The 17,685-nt window shown below is 40.7% G+C and overlaps 1 protein-coding gene across 1 annotated transcript in view; it reads right to left on the reverse strand.

The window, feature by feature from the left end:
* Nucleotides 1-14,187: 14,187 nt before the first annotated feature.
* Nucleotides 14,188-17,685, reverse strand: part of KLF13 (KLF transcription factor 13) — a 39,583-nt gene continuing 36,085 nt past the window's right edge. The window contains exon 2 of the mRNA XM_073303656.1: nucleotides 14,188-15,500. Coding sequence (XP_073159757.1) covers nucleotides 15,208-15,500 — 293 coding nt within the window. The 3' untranslated portion in view covers nucleotides 14,188-15,207. The remainder of the gene's footprint in view (nucleotides 15,501-17,685) is intronic.

The raw sequence follows: 17,685 nt of genomic DNA on the forward strand, positions 1-17,685 counted from the left end.
CCTTCTTGGAGTGTTTCCCTGATTATTTCAGGAGGGTGATGGGCTTGCCCCCTTCAGGATAGGCCATGGGGTCTGTCCCCAAACCCCACAAATCCCCAGGGATCCACATGAGGCCAGGACTGAAAATCATGCTAAGGTTTTTAACCCTTCCCCACTACCCACCTCATACACACTGTCCATGTCCAGCCATGGCTGCTCCTGGGAAGAGGTTCTCTGGAAATGATGAAATAGGCCCAGGCTGCATTACCTTTACTAGGGACTCTCCATGGGACCAGAATGGGAACATTTGCATCTACCCCTATCTGTATTGTCTCATGACCCCGTCCAAGGCTTGCGGGGTAGGTTAGTGTCACATAAGTAATTGACACTCCATCACCACAATACCTGTATCAGGGGAATGGTAAATGATGCTGTGCTTGCCTCATTGAAATTCTGGGAGACGAGCAGGTGCGAGCCCACCCACATCTAAAGAACCCTTCCCCAACCTTTGGGAAGGAGCTACCAGACCCGGGACTCAACTGAAAATGGGGGGCAACTAAGGAAGAGCAGAAATGGGAGTGGAGGTCACAGGTTCAAAAGTAGGGACCCAGAGGGGAACACCGAGCAGAGAACCCCGCACAGCGTCCACTGCTCCTCCAAGCTGTCTAGGGAGCAAGCGGACACCACCCAGAGGAACTCTGCCCACATGTGTGAGACAAAAGAGGAACGCAAATAATCGCAGAGCACCTCTCTGTCCAGAATCCTCCTCCTGGTGTTGTAGATGGCTACTTTGGCCAGTGCCAGGAGCAGGTTGACGAGGAGGTCTCATGACTTTGTGGGGCCAGGGACAGGGTGTGTATATGCAAAAAGGTGTGGAGAAAAATGCAGCCAAAACCTCAACAGGAGGTTCTGGAGGAGCCATAAAAGGGACTGCAACCCAGTGCATTCTAGATTAGACATGCAGTGGGGTCTCCCTCGTGCCGAAAAATAGACAGGCACCGGGGATGGGGGTGAACCACACCAGGTACACACCCGTGCTCACAGTTCCATGAAGGAGCTGCCAACCGATATCCCTGGCGGGCTGTGGGACCAGGGTGGAATACAGCCTGGTCCACTGGGGTTCCTCACCCTCCGCAGTCAGGCCCAGCAGTGTTTGAAACTGGGCCTGAGTTTGTCTGAAATGTTCATTAGTCTTAGAGAACCACAGAACTGGAATGAGATTTGAGTTTGCAACAAATACCCAAACCAGGTGAGTTCATGTGTTTTCTTGGGTACCATTGCAATTATTTGCCATAGCTCTACTAGCCTCAAGAAGAGCTATAACAAAGGCAGCATGGTGAAAGTTAACATGAATCATTAATCCATAAATATTACTTGCTCACTTTTTCTGAGAAAGCTACATTTGGAACAAATGCCAGGATTCAAAAATGGGTTGAGGTACAGCAATGTCGTGGTACAATACTGAGGAGGTCAAGATCAGCTGAGGCTCTTGATTTAACAGACCCCCTTGTTTAAATAATAGCAACACATTTTCATCGAGGAGTCCTTAACTGTGGAAATTATTTCCCCTTCCTTAGTCTGGCAGATGCCAACTTTGCAGACTTTACCGTGTCCCAAGTCTAATGTGTTTTCTCTTGTTCTTGCAGATAGGGTATGTTGATGATGCTAAGTTTTGATGAGTTAGGAGGATCTGATTACTTGATATCACTGCAATTTGTATATATATTTCCTATAAAATTGTTTGTGTGCACCCAGAACAGAGCTTTGCCACATAGATAAATACAGATAATACATGCAAATCACAGTCAGATTTAAAGTCCAGGGACCAACTTCAACTCTCCTTTTACTGAAGTCAGTGAGAGTTGTGCCCATCTACATTCAAGCTGAAGTTGGGCTGAAGTTAAGTCCAATAACATTAGTTTTAATAACAGTTTAGGGTGTAAATGTTAATCCCAAAGCCTCACTTTGTAATATAAGAAATAGTGTCATTTGTTCATGTGAATTGAAGCAGAGGCACAAGATTAGCCTGGCATCTGATCCACTTGTGAAAGTCTGTCTCTGACGTTCCATCTTCCATGCTGCGTTCCAGGAAAATAGAATACTTTGGACATCCAGAGGTCTGATATGTTGATAAGAGATTCACCTCAAAAATGTTTGTTTTTCTTGTTTAACCAATGTTTCTGACTCAACAATAAATTACAAAGTTTAAAAAAAAAATCCTGACCCAAATTCAGATTATGGATGTGTGACTATGAAAAATAACCCCTCCCTGATCTTTTGCCAATATCAAGCAGATTCAGATCCAAAATGTAGGGTGACCAGATGTCCTGATTTTATAGGGACAGTCCCAATATTTGGGGCTTTGTTTTATATAAGCACCTATTTCCACCACCACCACCCTGCCCCAATTTTTCACACTTGCTGTCTGGTCACCCTAAAAAAATGGTAATTCATTAGTGTTAATTTTTAATACTCTCTCCTTCTGATCTGGTTCCAGCTGGGATTTGAAATGGAAGTGGCCCCTACCATGCATTTTTGCAGCATTTCTGACCTGACTGGAACAGGAAATACTGAGCATGGGTCATCGGCACCCTGTCAGTGCCACAGGATGTCTAGAGTTTGGGAAGGGTAAGGGTGGTGTCTGTCCTGAAAGAGGCCAGTCCTTAATTTTGACAGCCCGAGAGACTGACATTTGCTTTGTACACAGAATAGGTGTAACCCAGGCAGTGGCCGTGCAAACTTCTCCCACAATTCGCTCATCAGGAAGGACACCTACAAAAGGGAGTTTCTAGTTCAGTCTTTGTGACCACTCAGCCCTTACCTTGTCTGTTTAGGTATCCAACAAGGGGTGCCAATTGTGATGGGTTTAGTGGTGTGAAAACCTGTCACCTGAGAATTGGACTGAGCCCACCAAACTCATTTCCCATAGGCTGCTGAAATCTGTGATCATCTGATGGCGTTTTAGTTACTGCCTTATCTGACCAGGTTTTGAATAGAGAGGGGCCCTTATACCTCTTTACTGGTAAACTTGTATTGCATCTCTGCCCTTGTATACTGGTGTTAGGAAATTGTCACAGAAACCCTAGTATTTTATTAGTCTTCATAGGGGTACCTTGAAAATCTGAGTTTAAAAGGTTTGCAGAAAAATTGACTTTTAACATTTTATTATCAAAGACAATTGAATACAAATAGAAAATACAAATGCCATCCATCTCATTTGTATTGTATCATACCGTATGTTATTTAACTGTGGCCTGGCCTGGACTGGTGGCTGCAATAGCTCATTATGAATATAGCTGCAATTTAAAAAAAAATCCAAAACATTATTTATTGGGGGGGAATTAGATGGCATGTAATTATTACGTCAGTTGTTTTATAATCCCTTTCAACTAATATAATTATCTGTCTACATGCTTAGAAATAAACAGATCCTGAAGTAGAGAGTTGGCAAAGAGGTACTGTCTGTCTAATAAGTGACACAGTGGCAAGCATTTATCATTTAGTAAAAGTAGGAAACGTTTTGCATTTAATAATTCCCAGAGATTTTTCCTAGACACATTTTTTTTTCCAGATCTCAGACATGCATACGGTAAATGACAGTTCCAATTCAAACATGGAATTATCATGCAACTCTTCAAAAAGAAGCCTGACAATTCTCAAAGATGTTTTTTCATAAGTGTTCATAGAGTGTGATTGCATCTTTAATGTGAGAGAGGGGTTTTACATTACACCACTGACGTTCTCCAATCTGATCTGATAATCCTTGCAATGGTTCCTGTAAAGTCTGGAATTTATAAACTGGAATCAGTGTAAAAATGTTGTGATGCCTGTTATGAAAAAATCTTTATTTGTGTAATAGGCAATTAAAGAGGTTTTGGTTTGGAACTTGTTAACAAGTTTAATGGTGTCTTCTCCATCGTGACAGAAGTTGTTCAATTATATAGTGCTGGATGCTGTGCAGACAAATGAGATGGACATAGCACCTACCATGAAGAGGCTGAATGAAAGTATGACCTGGGAAATCAAGACAGAAATGGAAGAGAAGTGGGGTTAGGGCACAGAGATTTTAGATACAGGTTCCTCCTTTTCTCTTCTGCTAGCAAAGTCTCCATTAATGTTGATAATACCAAATGTAACATAAGGCCTTGGGGCATGCTGAGAGGCATAAATCGAGTCCTTTATTATCAGTACAATAACAGTTTAATCCTATTACCATAGCACGCAGTGTTCTATCATGCTTTAACTTCTCAGTCCAAGAGTTTCTTTGGTTTCCACTAAGATCCCTCCCCTTCAATCCCCACTTCTTTAATAATTTTTTTCTATTCTTATCAATAGACCTCAGTCTCAAACAGATTATTTTAAGCCTCTGCTTTTGGTATTTTAAATATATATTTAAATATTCTCGTTGCTTAATTCCATCACCCAGAGAAGCCAGGCTCTGTGATGGATTTTGCACGTGGTTGAAAAGGATTCCTTGTTGATGATTACATTTGTTTTTTGGATTCTTTTTTCTCCGGTGAATAAATTGCCTTATGGATCTGGAGTTTTCTACCAGTTGTTCTGGAAGTCAGAATTCGGGTATGAGGTATACCAGCAGTAGCACTGCAGATGAGCACTCTGCAAAATCAAAGACAGAGCTGAGATTTATTTTCAACATGGCTCTTCTGCCTTTCCTTAGTTCATATTTAATAACAGGTAAGTGGTGGAGTGCTGTCTTGTGGAAAATCTTCAGCTGCCTTAGCAAACACAATATAACATGCAATTTTTACAGTTTTGTAGCATATTTTTACTGCTGAAATGTAATCTACCCTTTTCAGCTCTCTTTAATCATAGTGATTTTGCAGAGAATACAAAATGTTCTTTTCTGGGACTTAGAACCTAAGTTTATTTCCTTCCTTGTTTCCCTTCTGTATTAATTATCTCTCCTAAAAGGGGATAGGTTAAGTCCAGAAATATCCAGTGGAGTTTTTCCGTGGGAAGTCACTAGCCAGTCCTGTTTTATTCACCATATGCTGTTATTCATCCAGTCCTGTGTCCCACAAGGTTCTTATGCCCTGAATCTGCTGAGATTTCAGTTTACTCCTGCTTCCTAAAGCAGTTGTTTAGTACATCTGCTTTTGAGATAGAATGTTCAGCAGTGCCTTAAGGGACAAATCATCCTGTTATCTGGTCCCAAAGAAAAGATGCAAGCCCTTGGGTACTGAGTCATGTTGAAGCCATTTCTGCACGCCCTGCCTTTCTCTCTGCGTGTACAAATGACATAGCTCTATGCAGGCAGATTAGGGATCTAATAATTTAGCACAGAGTTTCTCAAACTGTAGTCCATGGACCACCAGCGGTCCGCAAGCTCCATTCAGGTGGTCCACAGATAATTCCCTCTAAGATGCATGCCTGGGCGGCCACACATGAGAGAATGAAAGGCCACCCATCTAATTAGTGGAGCTGCGCAGGCATGGTTCCAATAATTAGGTTTCTGGACCCTGGTGAAGACGCACATGTAAGGTGAGGCGGTGGCCTTGGGGGGAATAAGGGGTAGGTGGGAGGGGGCAGTGGGGTGAGAAGAGGGGGTAGAGGGAATTTGGAATGTACAGGGCTGCGGTGGCCAGAGAAAGAGGTGACCTTCCCCAGCTTCAGGGCTGCGACTGCCAGGGAGAGATGGCCCTCCTTCCCAGCCCCAGCTCTGTGGCTGCTGTGGTGGGGAAGAGAGACCCCCCTTCTTCCCAGCCCCAGCTCGGGGGCTGCTTTGGTGGGGGAGAGAGGGCACATCCATTGCATTAGAAAGGTAAGACTACTGATATTAAAATATTAGTTGTGTGCTTTTATTTGTAGCACAAAAAAAGTTAATTATTATAAAGGGGTTTTTTTATATAGCGCTTTTATCCAAAGCGCTTTAGAATAGTTAACTAACGGTACAAACAACATTTGGAAAGATCATTAAGTGATCCGCCAAGACCCTCAGCAATTTTCTAGTGGTCCGTGGAAAAAAAAGTTTGAGAACCACTGATATAGCATATGACTAAAGACTGCGACTTTTGTTGTTATGAGGCTAGAAGATGTGGATGTATGCCATGTCCCCATTACTGCATAAAGTCCATGTACCTCAGTTATCCACAACATTGGAGGGATCAAAGTTGCTATCAGTGTAGGAACAATCATTGGATAAAAAGGGGGGACATTTAACACAAAGAAGGAAAAATATACTCTGTCGGGTCCTGATCTGAGGTGATTCAGCATTTTGGCATAGGAAACTTGGTTTAATTATGGGTTTGGGTCTGGGCACTGAAGGGAGTGCCAATCCTATCTCCCTTGGCCGAGAGGCAGGCTCTTAAATACGGGATATTAAAGTGAGGTTGCAGGCAGTTACGGGAGGGGAGGCAGAAAGGAAGACGGTAGGAGTATTGTTGCAAATGAGTGGGATTTCCAAATATCCATCTGACTTGCTGAGGAAAAAACAAAGCCTGGGGGGGGAAAATCCAGAGCCTTTGATGATCATAATGGTCCCTTCTGACCTAAATATCTATGAATCTATGATGTTTAGAAATAAAAGTTAGCAAACTCTCGTTGCAATTTACTGAATGTGGCAATGAGTAGGTAAAATTTTCTTGCCCCAAAGAGACTCAGGAGATAGCCAAATAGTTGTTTGTCTGTTTCTTGTTTCTCCTCCACTGGGAAGGTTTTGGTGTGTTGGATTGTTGGTATAAAGGGGGGGGGAAGGGAGGGGGAGGAGTGTTTCTCTTTCTCTTGCTGCTGTGTTTTGTTATGGTTTGTATCTGTTTTGTCTCCAGGATCTTACAGAAATGACTCACTTAGTGAGTTAGCTCTACAATAAGAGAGCCTGGGAAAATGCAAACACTCACTTCTTAAAGACACAGGATCCCATTTACTGAGGAATGACATGCTGTACCCTCCAGTCTGTGCAAAGTGTCACTATCAGAGCCATCTTCCTCCCCATCACGTCACCCCTTTCAAATCTCTCTCGATTGCTATTTCTACTCATTGTCACCCAGCCTTATTGTTTTTTCTGAGGTACATGCAATCCCACAGAGAGCTGAAGCAGTCCGTGCAGTACATGCAGTAGAGACAGCACGGCATTCGTTTCCCTCCTGCCCATAGGTGGCAGGCTTGCTTCCATAAAGAAATGCACATAAAGTGCAAAAGAAGAGTTTCCTGCATTTCAATCCTGCCTGAGGGCCTGTAACACGCACACTGAGCTGGAGAACAATTGCTTCTGGCTTTGTTTCATTTTGGCCTTTCTCTGAGTTTGCTTCAGCCCGGCTGGCAGGCTCAGGCCCACTCTTGCTTAGTCAATAAAGTTTATTCGTTGACACAAAGAAAGCAAATGTTAGCTCAGCACGGGGCACTGCCAGCAGCAAAACCACAGTAAGGGCTTCTCTTAGCCCAGCCCTGGTAGCCCCCCCTCTTGTCAGATGAATCTTCACTCCAGCCAGTGGTAGTCAAAAGAATAAATTTTCCTCCTGCCATCGCCAATCAGTAGGGCAGGTTGATCCTTTATTTACAATTATGATGAGACAACAATTGCATTTTAGAGTGTTTTTTCTCTTTGAGTAGGTAGAGTAATTAGCAGGTTATTATTTAGGCCTCTCTAGCAGTACTTCACTTATAGGCCTTTTCCCATCTGAAATCCCAAGCTGGAGTCTCTTCCTAGATTTATATAGTCTGTTCAGTGAGTTGCCCAAAGCACTATCCTGTCTCCCAAGAAATCTCTCTCTCTCTCTATCTCTCTCATGCTTCCTCTCCTCTCCTGCTGCAGCCTGTCTCTCAGATGTTTGACATCCAGACTCCTCTCCTATGTCTGGAATATTGGTCAAGAAGCCCATTAATGCCTTCCCCCACCTCACCACTTATGCCCTAAGCATTGCCACAAACTCACTGCGGTTAGGCACATCTGCCTCCCCTGTTTAATTGGTATATGACATAGCTCCCTACTTTTTGCTTTACACTTTGCTGTTAGCAAACATAGCACAATCTGGTATTTGAAAATACCAGCTAGCCAGCCCTGAGATTTTTGAGCCCAATGAGACTAGGCTGTACCCTTTTGGCCTGCTCAAATGTTGGTTGGGCTCTCTGATCCTTTTGGCCTTCATATTTCTCCCATCTTTTTTTCTGCTTCGGTCTCCTTTCTCTCTGACTTCTCCTCTTTCTGTCTCTATCTACACTGCATTTATATTTTTGTAGTTCTAATTAGTCTCCTGTGATCAGTTAGCACATGTACTGTGGGTTTGTTTCCTTGAAAACCAGAAGGAATGAACCTTAAGGAGGAGTATCCTGACACTTAGAGATGCAATTGCAGGTAACCATAGGAAAATCCCATTGTAGATCCAGCTACATGATCTATTATCTTCTGAACAGATGAACATCTGCCAAGGTTATAAACATTTAATGGTAAAGTGTTGAGTCATAGGCAAGGCAGAAACCTCAGACATTTATCAACCTGACAACAGCAGTTTCTTCTCTGGATTAGAATGTGTTAACAAATATATACAAATGTGTGGGTGTCTGGGTGTGTAGGCATATAACATTATAGTATTAAGGTAGCAACTCAGTACTTATGGTCGAGAAAGCACTTTTATTCTAAACCCATATTTTCAGTGGCTTCTAACTTTCCCAAGAAATGACCTTTAGAAGGGAATTTGGGGTTTTTTTTTTTCATCCTACTTGCAAGTTTGAAGAAAATCTATTCATCTACCCCTGCATTAGTCAAACATAATGGGGAAATGGATGCACTTGACTGTCTAATGCTGCATATGCAGTACATTTCACAATCATTACATTCCCTTTCAGCATTAACGTACGCTTTTCTGTTTTCTCAGTAGTTGGTGGTAGTTAATTTCTGAAACTATATTTTTTAAAATGTGTATTTCAAGGGTTCTGCATTGTAGAAGAACTTTCAAGCTAATGGACCATAGGAAATGTCTGTGAACTTCGTGATTTGATTTACACAAACTCGACTTGGGAAAGTTTTTTTTTTCCCCAAGTGCCAAGCCACAGAAAGATGGTAGTAGACAGGGAATTGAAGAGCTCTTGAATTTGAATTTTATCCACTCTCATTGAAGCTATCGATCACCACTTACCCTTCATGGACTGATCATGCTCAGTAACACCGCTGAAGCCAGCTGCCCTCACTCTGCTGCCCCTCCCCCCACTATCGGCAGGCACAGGTCAAAACAACAAAACTGAAGTCAATGGGATTATTGGGAGCATAAATCTTCAGTAAGGACTTCTGGATTTGACTCTGTAATCATAAAATCCCAGTTAAAGGCAAAAAAGAGCATATATATATATGTATCAATCTCATGCATAGAGTTTGTGTTGATATTAAATTTACTCAGTTTTACAGTAATACTATGTTTAATTTCATCAGATCTATGACATTCAAAAACCTGTAAATGAAATCAGTATCTCAAAGCAAATCTCTATTTCCACTAGGGTGGGGTTTTTTTGTTTTTGTTTTGATTAGATGTATAAACCTTCCCTTATTTTTTGTCCCACTGAAAAGTAATTATTTCAGTTTAGGTGAAAAAATTCCTAGCAGCTGCATAAATACCCTTACTCTATGCCCAAGGAAAGGAAAATGACAGAAATAACAAATCTTTTTTAATTATAACTTTTATTTTAAAATGTAAATGTCATTAACCATGCATACAAGTTAAGATGGTATTTTACAACTGGATTTTTTAATTTTTTTTGCTTAGGACATTGTTACAATATATACTCTATGCAGTACAAAATACATAAAAAGTTACAGCAGAGCAAGAATAGATCAGCATATAACTGTACAACTGTAATACTTCAATGTAGTGATTTAGAAAGGTAAAAAGTGATCCAGGAAAGCATTAAAATGCTGTTGATAAAACTGCCCAGGAAAAAATGATGTGTGTAACATCAAATTTCACCAAAAGTGAAAAATAGTATAAAACGTGTGTCTGTGCATGAACATGTGCGCACATACACACACACAATGTACATACACAACTAACTGTAGTTGTAACTAAAGATGGGCCTAAACCCCAAAGTTCAGATGGAGATTCAAATTCTCCCAAAGTCCCAAGATGTTTGTTTCTAGGATTTTGGGTCAGACTCATCACAAGTTGTAACAAAATGGATACCTATAATTCCCTTGAGTATTGTTTCTTGCACTCTATATTTTTTATTCTTTTGGGGGTAAACAAGCACTACTCAGTTATGTTCTCTTCCACCTGCTGACTATATAATCATCCCCAACACTTAAAAATATATAAACCCATTATACTGCTCACTGTCATAGTCTACACATGAGCATCTATACGCACAAACATGGGGCATATGGGAGTAACAGAGCACCAGAAAGTCAGTTTGTGGACATCAGCTGGTGAAATTAGCAACACAAGTGGCTATGAGAAGGCAAGCTTTAAATATAAAGAGTCTTATTTTCCTTATTCTTTGTTCATAAAGCATGTTCTCAAAACATAACACAATTCATGCAGTACAAAACTTAGAACTCACATCAGATACTCTGACTGAACAAAGCCAGGTGTGAAATCGAATGGGGTCTTCATGAGCTCTCACATGGCCATTTCCTATACCTGATTCTATACTGGCTATATAAAACATAAAAAAGCATTGAACTTCTTGATACAAGGTAATGAGGGTTTAAAGCTGTACAGAAGCTTGCAGGGCTAGAATTTATTGCAAGTAATAATGTGGTGAAGAAGGTACGGTACATAGAGAAAACATGTCATCTTATACAGAAATTAGGTGTTCCTATCAAACATAGGCTTTTGTTGTTTTGTTCTAAATATATACCTTTACCATTACCCAATGTAAACAAATGCTATAAAAGCAAGAAGCCAACTAGTTTGCAGACTTTAAGGATGTGGGGGCACCTCATATGACACAGCCCAGCTGCCTAGAGCTTACCATGCTGGATGCCTTTCTAGGAAGCAGGTCAGGAAACTGAAGTTTTATGACCATTAATGCACTTTGGGTTTTGCACAGAGGGAAGTTAAACCATGTCCAATGGATCATATTGCAATTTTCTGGTAACTGGAATAAATTTGTATATGTAGAAGTATCTAAGTAGAAGTCCATGGAGGGAACAAACTACTGTCCTCAAATCGTGCTGGTTCCAGCTCCACAACAAAATTAACTCCTTAATGCTGATAAAACATAAAGCAGAGTTTATATCAAACTGTGTGTAGTTTACAGTCAATCAGACTTCAGTTTATTTTAATAGACGTTTAATGGAGAACAGCAATCTTTACAATTTCCAAGTTTCAGAGTAACAGCCGTGTTAGTCTGTATTCGCAAAAAGAAAAGGAGTACTTGTGGCACCTTAGAGACTAACCAATTTATTTGAGCATGAGCTTTCGTGAGCTACAGCTCACAGCTCACTGTTGCATCCGATGAAGTGAGCTGTAGCTCACGAAAGCTCATGCTCAAATAAATTGGTTAGTCTCTAAGGTGCCACAAGTACTCCTTTTCTTTTTACAATTTCCAAGAAAACTAAAACGATCATTTTCATTGTTGCAGGCTCTTCATACATCGTGGCACTTCAGTTTAACTACAGCAAAAGGAGCTAGGACCAGGGCTGGGGACAACTGTAAACAAATCCTAATGGTTTTATTGTTTGCTGCTATTAATGAATTTATTGTTGAGTAAAATCAAAAATTTATAATCTCAAGGCAATTTCATTGTTCAGGACCAGCCATATCAGCTTGAGTGCTTGGGTCTCTGTGCTTGGAAGGAAGGAGATAAGCACATGACATAGAGGAGTGGGAAGAATTTGTACTTAGCCAAAGCAGTGTATCCTGAATGTGCAGTTTGGGTGTAGTAATGGGAGACTAGTTTTTAAGTCAGAATGTTGGATAAAACAACAAAAGGTTTGGAGTTTGGGGTCTGTTTGGATAAGCATCCAGATTTCAAATGCTTTATCTGAACAGTCTAGGCTACTTGAGTCTGCCAAAACTGAGGAATGAGAACAGAATCTTATGATATTGTTGCCACTTCTGCTTCTGGACAAACGCTGGAGAAACCAAAACTGTCTCTTTAGCTAAGAGAATCTTGAGAGAGGTGCTGTTCAAATCCAATCATTGTGTCTCTGAATCAATTTGCTGATCCATTTACAGAAGCATTAGTGTGGGTCACTATTAATCTGGCATTAACAAGAACCTAAATGTTCATAATCTTTATGACCATTAATGTAGAAAGCATTTAATGTAAGTTTTGAAACTCTAGCCAGGGTCTTAACACATGACAGATCAGAATATTAACTACAAAATTTTATCTCTGAGGAAGTTAAAAAGGTTTGAAGGTTTGACGCAGATACTGCCCCAATTTAAGAATAAAATTGGTCGCATGGCTTTTCTCATGAGATTATTTGGTTGAGTTGGGAATTCCACTGAGAACAGCTTGCATTCAATATTTTTCCTCCCATCTAACTTTACAGAATGATTCCAAATATTTTTGGGAGCAGGCAGATAAAAGTTACAGTTTGTTGTTTGGGTAAAAGATTTATTCAGAATGGATTTACTATCCTCTTCCAGTGCTGCTAGAGCAGTAGAGACAAACTTTTGCTATAGCTAGACTGAGACTGTCAAAGCATTTTGCTTATAAACTAATCCATATCTTTACCTGAGTTTCATTAATTCATAGTATACCCTATAAACTTGAATTTTGCATTCAGTGATAGGTCAAGAACCTGTTTTAAATCTATGTCACCATGTAGTATAATGGGTGGAATGGAATTGTATTCTGCTTATGCAACAGAACTAAGAAGAAAATAATGCTTTCTTTGGAGATGATAAAGCATACCCGATTGAAGCCATAACATACAAAGGCCATCACTTTTTTGATGAGTACTTCGTAATCATCCTTTGTTTTCAGTTTTGTTTCCTTTATCCTTATCCCTACAGTAAGATTTATTCATGATGAGAGAAATATTTTTTACACTTAATGAATTGTTTTAAGAGTGTGCGCACTAGGCCCAACTGACCGGTACAATTCTCTAAGCTAGTTGTCTTTATTATCCCTTTACTAACTACAGCACAAAAGCACTTTTATGAGCTGCAAAAGCTATTGGAAAGTGAATTCCTGCTACCTGAATTGTATTAAAATATCAACGTTGTGTATTTTATCAGAAGAGATTACAACAGTTGTAACTAGGGAGGTAAATGAACATGGCTTTTCCTAAACCGACAGTATTTAGGCAACTCATCACACAAGTTAAACAATAATCGGACTTCTGTCAAAAGGCTTTTTCCATCCATCATACGAAGCCAGAATGTCCAGCCTTATGTGATTTTACAATTCAATAGAAAAAAATTGTTTTTGTAAAGGTGAAGTTTGAAACAAATATACACAAAAATACTGAAATATCTGCACTTTAACCTGTGTTTAAGCAGTTACCAATCTTACAACTGAAAGAGCGCTTGGTATTATCAACAATGTAAATGGTATGCAAGTACCTATGAAACTACTTACAAATCTATAATATACTAGCCTCTCACAGTTAATGTACAGTACAAATTTTTTTAAAAATCTAGCAAAATTGGATCAATGCAAAGCAGCAAGTAAGATATGGATCAAGACTCCTTTGGAATGTGGAGGCATTAACTTTATATCAAACAGCAGGTTTGGTGTATTGAGTTTCTTTTCATTGTGCTACACTTGACTGCATTTATTCTTTACAGTAATGTGAAAAAAATCCAAAACCAAAAGCACCTGAATTTTTAATATGCACCATCTGAACCAGCCAATCCAAACAAAGTGTATTTTCTGACAATGAGGTCTCTTGTGACATCACAATATTCTGGTCCTTTGCTATATTATATACCATTTGTAAAGCACAGATATATACCTGATAAAGTGGTCTAGTATTAAAAATTAATAGAAAAATCTAAACTCCCCTTTTTAATATACAATGTCTCATAGGTGAAGGGGACATTGCTTTATAGAATGCTGCTCTACAGGTGACAGAGAAGCCTGAAGTATTTTTTGAGCTAAAACACCATTTTTGTAACACATTTTTAAAAATGCACGTTTTTTGTTTCCTTTTTATCAGTGACCACAGTTATGATGCAACAGTGTACAGAAACTTTGTCTTAAGCAATTTCTTTGTGTTAGCATCCAGCTGTACAGTAAGTAAGTACCTTGATAAAGGTTTTGATGGGCATTGGTTCAGCTACCTTTTCTCAGTTCTTTTTATTTAAAAAAAAAAAAAAAAGGAAAAGAACGTTGTTCAAGTCAATGTGGTTTGCTTTAATATTTCGTTGGTCCCATATTCGATAGGCAGTGCAGAGAGATCTTATAACTCAGAGAGCTAGAAGACAAAATGCCTCCAAAATTCCATACCACCTTGCTGGAAAAGCTGTTAACCAGTGTAAATGTGTTTCCTTGTGTTTAGATTATTTGATTAAGGCATCTCATTTAGAAATCTTTCTCAGAAGTTAATCTAGCTTTAAAAAGAAAAGTTTATCCAACTCAGACAGGAAGATTTTCGCAACGGGAAGTTGGTTTTTGGAGCATCTGCGGTGAGAAATGAAAGGATTGCTTGCTCTCAAAAGCAAAGAGCACTAAATGAAAAAGTTGGCCCCCCAAAGGTAGGATGTAACTGAAATCAAACAATAAAAGAGCCTGGCACTAACTTCCAGTACTAGTTTGTTTGTTTTTTCCCCACATGTGTGGAAAAAAACCCAACAAAATGCTTCTGAGTGCAAATATATTTACCGAGTAAGGTTGTGGCAAAGGTATGTCTTCATTGTACTTATTGTGTAATATAAATAGCCATCCCTGAGAAAGGAGAAGGGGGCGGGGGGGAAAGCCCAACACAACTGAATTGTAACTGTATGTATGCTTGTGTTGTGCAGTCCGATCTCTCAAAACTGCTCGGACACCTGAGGTGAATTATACATAGGTTTTTTTTAAGGTTTTCTGGGTTTTTTATATATAAACAACAATCAAGAGCATCTGTTTTTGGCTGTAAAACATATGAAATATTGAGGCAGCAGGAGCCACTAAGTGGGACATTAAGATCCGTCTGTCCGTGAGGTTAGACCAGCCACCTGTTTGGCGAGGTGAAGAGTTCTTGTTTTGAAGTTGCAGTGAGAGGCAGCTACTTACTGATTTGAAAAACAAAACAAAATAAGCGACAGTTTTAAAACTGTGTGCAACACAAATTCAACTCCACAATAAGTGTCAGAGGCAAAGTGCTGACATCCAGTGCAGGTAGGTTTACGGGGAGCTGGCAGGGCTGATGGTGGGGCTTGATGCATCCGAACGGCTATAGTCACTGACAGACCCCGTTCTGGAGCTGCTGCCGCTCCGCCTCTTGAGCATGCTGGGATGGAAGTTGGCATGGCGACGGGCATGCTTCGTCAGGTGGTCGCTGCGCATGAACCGCTTCTCGCAGAGAGGGCAGCCGAACTTCTTCTCTCCAGTGTGAGTGCGGTAGTGCCGGGCCAGCTCATCGGAGCGAGCAAACTTCTTGTTGCATTCTTGCCAGCTGCATTCAAAAGGCCTCTCTCCTGCAAAAAGAATGACACGGTCTTTGTAATTACAAGGGCTAGCAATGCAAGCACAATGTTTCTCGTGTTTTATGTATGAAAGAGGAAAAATGTGGGAGGTAAGGGGTGGAGTGGATATCATTCCTCCCAGAGCGAGGCAGGTGAAAGGTCTAAGCGGAGGCTGTTGTTGTATTCCAAGTTACTGGGAGCTCCATATAATGCGTGACTCTAGTGTATGGTTTGATCTTCAGAGTGCGGAGTACCTGCTAATCTCAGTGAAGGCAAGGACAGCCATGGGAGCTCAGTGCCCTGAAAATCTGGCCCACCCTATGTAACTATGGACTTTATTGATCATATCTGCACTGCCTGTGCATCTGCAGAGCATTCTCTGAACCCCCAAAGTGATATCTCAGCATCCGCTTGGCTCACTGTAAAACCTGGGAAGCATTTCACAAGGTCAGTTTCTGTGGCGGTTCACAAAGGTGATGATGAAGTAACTGGACTTGATACCACCGGGACCATACGTAGGTTATACAAAGAAGCAGTGTGGTCCAGTAGATAGGGCACTGGGCTGGGAATCAGAAGACCTGGGATACAGTCCCAGATCTACCTCTGGCCTGCTGCATGGCCCTGGGCAAGTTACATTATCTCTCTGGGCCTCAATTTCCCCATTTGTAAAATGGGGATAATGGTACATGCCCTCCTCTTTAAAGTGCTTTGATTAGCTATGCATAAAAGTTCTATCTGTTATATGTAACACGTTTCTATAACCCCCACTTCTGTAGTAGCTGAGTGGCTCATAAAATTCATTAAAAATATAAAGGTATATTTTATTAATCTGAATCTTCTAATTTTCTTGTGATAACCTACTTTTTAAAAGACTTCCTAGTTGTACTCACTTATACTTCCTAAAATTGTGGATAAGTTTATAGTGCTATCTGTAATGCTTAGAGGACTGCAACTATTCTGTGCCAACAACAGAAGTAAAAATATTGCATAGAATAAACCAAATAGAAAACATCATTTGTTCTGAATATGGGCCTCCCAACTAGACCCTGTAGGTATCTTTGGTTCAGCCAAATTTCTGGGCCTAATGTACAAGCTGTTGGCTGGTTGAGGCTCCTTTACTGTCAATGTGTGTTAAACGTATTGGAATTCTTCAGGATGCAAAGGTGCTGTAACTAGAGGTGCTGGGTGTGCTGCCGCACCCCCTGGCTTGAAGTGGTTTCCATCATATACAGGGTTTAGAGTTTGGTTCAATGGCTCTCAGCACCCCCACTATACACATTGCTCCAGCACCACTACAAGAAGGTGCTTTCCTATTTCTTTAGTTCTCTGCATGTGAGGCCTACAAGACTTTACCAGGGCTGAGTCTCAAGTAGCTTCTCTCTGAGCAGACAAAAAAGCAGTTCTGTAGGCCTCATAGCCAAGGAGAGTTTTAAGGAGGATAGTTAGTTCATTTTGTGGAGGGGTATCTGGGGCCTCTTCCAGGCATGAGATGCAAAATGGGAGAGAGCGCAAAGGGTCCTGTTTGAAAATTTAAGAATTGGGCAATGGAGGCTGGTCAGAGGCAGGAGTTGACTTTGAGAGTGACCGAGAGATGATAGGGAGGATGGTGACAGGTCGTGAAGAGCCTTGAGATTTAAGACAGGTAGTTTTATATTTGATGTGATGGAAAAGAGGCAGCCAGTGAAGGGATATTCCAAAAGATGAATTTTCTGTTCCAAGATTCTAAGGCCATAAGGGACCATTATAATGATCTAGTCTGACCTCCTGCACAAGATAGGCAATAGAATTTCACCAAGTGATTTTTGCATCAAGCCCATATCTCCTGGTTGAGCTAGAGCAGGGGTAGGCAACCTATGGCAAGCGTGCCAAAGGCGGCATGTGAGCTGATTTTCAGAGGCACTCACACTGCCTGGGTTCTGGCCACCGGTCCAGGGGGGCTCTGCATTTTAATTTAATTTTAAATGAAGCTTCTTAAACATTTTAAAAACCTTATTTACTTTACATACCACAATTGTTTAGTTATATATTATAGACTTACCGAAAGAGACCTTCTAAACATGTGAAAATGTATTACTGGCACGTGAAACCTTAAATTAGAGTGAATAAATGAAGACTCAGCACACCACTTCTGAAAGGTTGCCGACCCCTGAGCTAGAGCATCACTTTAGGCTACCTCTATGGAAGCAGCTACAGGTGT

This window comes from Lepidochelys kempii, chromosome 10 (assembly GCF_965140265.1).
Source record: "Lepidochelys kempii isolate rLepKem1 chromosome 10, rLepKem1.hap2, whole genome shotgun sequence".
Classification (NCBI taxonomy): domain Eukaryota; kingdom Metazoa; phylum Chordata; order Testudines; family Cheloniidae; genus Lepidochelys; species Lepidochelys kempii.